Source organism: Egretta garzetta, unplaced genomic scaffold (assembly GCF_000687185.1).
Source record: "Egretta garzetta isolate BGI_Z169 unplaced genomic scaffold, ASM68718v1 scaffold38, whole genome shotgun sequence".
NCBI lineage: Eukaryota > Metazoa > Chordata > Aves > Pelecaniformes > Ardeidae > Egretta > Egretta garzetta.
This window is the reverse complement of record NW_009260667.1, coordinates 1,614,136-1,619,382: the sequence shown is the minus strand read 5'-3', so window position 1 is coordinate 1,619,382 and position 5,247 is coordinate 1,614,136. Positions and strand designations below refer to the sequence as shown.

Sequence of the window (5,247 nt, the reverse complement as noted above, 5' to 3'; positions counted from 1 at the left end):
TTCCCTCCAGTTCTATGTCTGGAATTAGTTTTGAGGAGCATTTTTTTCTTTGAGCATAAAACTTTCAAGAAGCAATAGGGAATGATTTGCATTTGTTAATGGCTATAAAAGTTTGGCACTTGATGTTGTTACCTAGGTTTGTAAATATCGGTGTCAGGCTCGATCATTTAAACCCACTTTTACATGAAAATTGTGTGAGCTTCATCTCTTATGTGGAAACTTTTAAGTCTGTAAAATGTCCCTCCCTGCCCCCTGTGGGTGGAGATTAGTTCCTGTTGAAATGTAGGTGGCTGTCCCTAAACCACTCCCATCTCTGCTTGAGAGAATAGACCCCTGTGTGGGCAGAGAACAAAGTGGTGCTTTCTACTTGTGCTCATAGATTTTTTTTTTTTTGTGTGTGTGTGTAGGCAGGTAATGTAATGAGCCTGAAAGCTAGCTTATCTGCTGTCCATGGCTTGATGTAGCTACTTGTAGCATTAGTTATTTCACGCTATTGCAGTGAGCAGACTATCAGTTTTTACTGTTGGGCATTATCTAGTCAGTTCTGTATTTGAAAAACAGTGTAAGTATTGTGGTCGATACTACTAATCTGGCTAGCTATTCATTATTGAATGTGTTGGGATCCAGGGTTTTTTTTTTTGGATTGTAGACACGCTACTTCTGGAGTATGCATGCTATTCTGGCTTTTGGTTGTGGGTATCCAATGTTGAGAGCTGGCTTTCATGTATTTGATCATGTGTTTGATGCTTGAATAGACCTATTCTCAAGATGGAGTTACTGAGACTGTCTGGACAAGTGGATCTTCAAAAAGTGGACCTCTGCAGGCATTTTCTAGGGAGTCTACAAGAGTGTCAAGAAGAACACCAAGGAAAAGGGTGATGAGAGGCTTATTGTAATAGACAAGCTCTTTTTTTTTTTTTTTTTCACTGTTAGGGTCCCAATGGCTGGTTTTATTCAATTGTTTTCTTTTGTTTGTTTTAAACAAACAGGTGGAAGCTACAGCGCAGTTGCCTGTAGATGATGCTGTAATAACAGAGAGTACTCCTATAGCTGAAACTATATTGACTGCAAGCAACGAGACCCTAGTAAATATGCTTAGTAAATACGTTTAATCAATCATGCAAGTGGTATTCTTCTGTAATATATCTTTACTGACAGAATCATTCTGTTTTGAGCAGATAGTCTTACTTTCCCTAAAAGAGTCTTCTATTCAATAGTCTTTGAAACCACATATTCAGTATCTGTATTGGTACCTAATGCTGTTTTCTTTGAGATGGGACTAGGTAGACACCTAGGTCCCATCTAATGTCTTTTCTGGGGGAGGGTTGAGAAGGACCACTTTAAAAACTCAGATCTTTTCTTAATTTATTTAACTACATGCAGAATATCTGCTTTTAAGTTTGGCTTTTCTTGCAAACTAAATAGCCTTTGTTTCTAAATGGCTTAAAAGAAGCTACTTGGAATGATAAGCAATGTGTTTCCTGTGCTTATTTCAGAGTAACTGTTACATAACCTTCTTGAGTTAACTCCTAACATGCATATATGCAATGCACATAAAGGTTTTGTTGTTTGGTTCTGCCCCCCTCTCCCTTTTATTGTGTATTTTGGCTGATTCTGAGTTTGAACAATTTTGAATCTTGGCAGGTTGTCAATAGGGTGACTGGAAATTTCAAGCATGCAGCTCCTACACTGTCAATCAGTGAACTCTCAGACATGCCCAGAACACCACCAAAGAAACCACTGATGACAGCTAAAGTAAATAAATTAAAACACAGATTGCTATTGCTTACTCTTTGTAAACAAGATTCTTGTGTGTATGTGCTTACTCATTAGTACAGAAGGGGTGGAGGATGTCACTGCCTAGGTGGCACTAGTCAAAATAGACTATCATCTTTCAGGTTTGGGGGGGTGGGGTGGGGTTGTGTGTGGAGATGCTGCTTTTTTTTTTTTTTTCTCCCCCTAAGCCAAATATGGTTTGGGTTTGTTATTTCTCCTGCTGCTGCTGTTTTCTGTACAAAATGTATACTTTTTTCTTTTAAATTCTTTGAGTAACTCAGAGCAAAATTGGGTTAATCTACCTGTGATCTTGTAAATCATCCTATCCAGGAAGACCACAACATGCCTTAATTCAGGGAATCAAAGAGCAGGATTACTTTAGACCAAAAGCCTGAATTTAAAAAGAATCTGTAGATTCCTGTCAGTTAGAAAGAAAGAAAATAATTCTTTTACTGTTAACCTATTCAAGCTGTCAAAATTACGTGCTTCTTGGAGAACTGTCTAAAGCACTTGCAAGTATATGTAATGTATTAATGTAGTACTGGAATATTGTAGAAATTTACAAGATAATGCTTGGCTGAATTTAAATGGAGTTAATTGCTTCATGTACTTACTGTAGATAAAACTTGTATTTACACTTGTGAAGCCTGCTCTACCAATGGGCCTGAAATGTATGAAATGAGCTGCTTCATTTGTTTATAATATGACTGCAATGTAGATTTAGTTGTCAAATAGAAGGTTGTGGGAAAACGTGATATTCTATTTCAGACTGCAGAAGTTATTTAAGTTAGTATTCTACTGTACCTGTGGCATTGTTTATTACAGCAAGAAGAGACAGATTACCTACATAAATGCCTTTTTAATCATGTTGGCCACAACCAGTCCTGTGATCTGCTCAACACAGCCATGATAGAGGTGATGGTTAAGTTTTTTTGATCATCTATATCATTGGCTGGCAGATGTATTATATTTATACAACATATTCTTTATCTTGAAGGAAACTGAGGAGAACACCGAATGCTTTAAGACACCAAAAGTGTCCAGACAGCTGCCACTAACAAAGGTTAAACTTCGAAAACCCAAGAAGTAAACTTCTTGAATGTCACTGGGTGACTCATTCTTACAAATTGCATGTGGTTATGGTTGTGGAGATAGCTATGCAGGAGCTTTTTGTTTTGCAGTCTGTTAGGCCTCTAATGTTTTTGGTTTCGTAGGTGCTGGAGAGAACTCATACAGAAGAACGAAGAGTAGAAAGGGATATTCTTAAGGAAATGTTCCCTTATGAAGTATCAACGCCTACAGGAATTAGGTATTACTAAGGTTTACGGGGGTTTATGTGGGTTTGTTTCTCAGTTATTGTAAACCTATTTAAGCTGAGAAGTGTCTTTTGATTTATGTTGCTGTATTTCTGAGGAATGGTTTTTGCACTCTGGCTCAATGACAGTTGAGATGGCCACCTAGCTCTTCTGTTCTACATACATAGTTTTGTTAGACAAAACAGTCTCTTCATTACTTAAGTTGGGGGTGGGAAGACAGGATAGTACTATAGTAGGAAATATTACCGGAACTTCTGGGTGCTGGAAGTTAAATGGAAAGGGCTTCTCTGTGGCAATGGCTAACAATATTTAAGTTTTTGGCTAGATGCAACTGCCTTAGGCCTGCTGTTAAATTAAGGAAAGCTCTCCCAGCATAGATCTGAGGTGGTTTTTTTTGAAAGCAAAAAAGAATTTTTGAATATCCTATTTGTCCTTTAAGTAGCATTCCTGTTGAAGTCAAAGATTACTCTTAGCATGAATAAGGATAGTGTCTAGGAAGGTTTATTACATTTTTCTTTGCAACTTTGTATTTAAACAAAAATTGACCATCCTTCCAGATAATTAAGCATTTCACAAAACTTTTTCCTGTTTGGAGAATATGAGAAAAAGTTTCCCTATGTTAAGATGTGAATCAACTCTCATGTTTCCAACATGTTAATTACAGCTTCATCCTAAATGGCAACTGCATAAAGCCTTACCATAAGGAGACTATATGGTACCAGTTACGACTACTGTGACATGTCTGCTTACCACTCAGATTTGCACTCTCTTGTTTTGAGGTCTATCAGGCTAGTTAAATCTATGCCACTTTTTAAAAATAAAAATCATGCATGTGTACTCCTTGGCAATGTATGTGGGTTTCTTAACCCTTTCTGCTTTGTCTTCTGGCTCTGTGTATTGGCTTAGCCATCGGTAGGTATTTTAATGGCCAGGGACAATCTTACATTTAGAAATCCCCGTGGGGCTGCGTAAGTGATTGTGAAAGATGCAGACAGAGACACTTCCTAGAGTTTTATTTCCAGTTATGATCCATTGATTATGTGGATAGGGTGAAGTAAAGTGGCATTTGAGGTTTTTTTTTAAGGGGTGTGTGTTTGAATACTGAATTATTAACTTTAAAAATAGTAACGATAGCCATGCTAGAGTTTGAGACAGATATGTCAGGTAGTTAATTTATTAGAAATAACTTTTAGTTCTTCAATTATACTCAAATTTTCCTGTATACCTTAGATTGATCTTTTAAATATGCAATATTTTTTTTTTAATTAACAGTGCTAGCTGCCGTAGACCAATCAAAGGAGCTGCTAGCCGGCCTATAGAGCACAGTGACTTCAGAATGGATGAAAGTTTCTCTAAGTATGCTCCAAAATATGGTACCTCAACTGACATGAAGTCAGAGAAACCACCAACAAAAAAAGAACGCTCCATTCCCCTGTGGATAAAAATTCTTCTCTTTGTTGTCGTTGTGGTCTTCTTGTTTTTGGTTTATCAGTCTATGGAAACTAATCAAGGAAATCCTTTCTCTAAGTACATGAGTATGGTCACTCAGGCCAGTGCCAAATGAGTATCTTTCTGAAAGGCACACCTGATTTGATCTCCTGTTTTTAATTGTAGAGAACTCTTCTGCCCTCTCATCGGCTCAAGGACTTCTTACAAATAATGTGATTGGAACCTGATAAATTGGATAAATGAAGCAAGATAATATTAAATGGACATCAGTACCTTTCTGGACTCTGGACTAGTAGGAGATCACTTTGCCATAAGAGTAACATTTTTTTAGATCTTCGAACTTTTTGTAGGCTTTATTTTTTTAATGTGGACATCTTTAAATTCATTTTTGAGAAACTGTACATTTGTTTTTGCAAGAACTTGGAAGCTGAGAAGGGCAAAAATCTAGTAAAATGTGAAGCTGTGTTTTTTAAAGCTTTTCCTTTGTACAGAAGAGAAGTTGTACTTTTGTCTCTATAGATTGTGGAGGAGGATTTTAACACAGGTGATAAAGGGAAATGCATTTTTGTATGCATTTTTTCAGTGACAATGTAACTGAATTTGGTATCTCTTAGGATGTAGGGAGAGTACAATGATGACCTTTTCTGTAGATTACTGTAACTTTTTAGTAAATGTATCTGTAAACCTGTTCGCATTTCTGTAAAAG

At 36.9% G+C, this 5,247-nt stretch overlaps 1 protein-coding gene across 2 annotated transcripts in view; it reads left to right on the top strand.

Annotated features, from left to right (window-relative positions):
* The window catches only part of TMPO (thymopoietin), a 12,592-nt gene extending 7,630 nt beyond the window's left edge, over positions 1–4,962 (top strand). The window contains exons 4-10 of one of the 2 annotated variants that reach the window (XM_035901040.1): positions 756–875; positions 990–1,085; positions 1,645–1,755; positions 2,602–2,691; positions 2,774–2,839; positions 2,991–3,085; positions 4,365–4,962. In XM_035901040.1, the coding sequence (XP_035756933.1) occupies positions 756–875; positions 990–1,085; positions 1,645–1,755; positions 2,602–2,691; positions 2,774–2,839; positions 2,991–3,085; positions 4,365–4,656 (870 nt within the window). In that variant the 3' untranslated portion in view covers positions 4,657–4,962. The remainder of the gene's footprint in view (positions 1–755; positions 876–989; positions 1,086–1,644; positions 1,756–2,601; positions 2,692–2,773; positions 2,840–2,990; positions 3,086–4,364) is intronic. The other variant, XM_035901039.1, reaches the window with a different exon arrangement.
* The last annotated feature ends 285 nt before the right edge of the window (positions 4,963–5,247 follow it).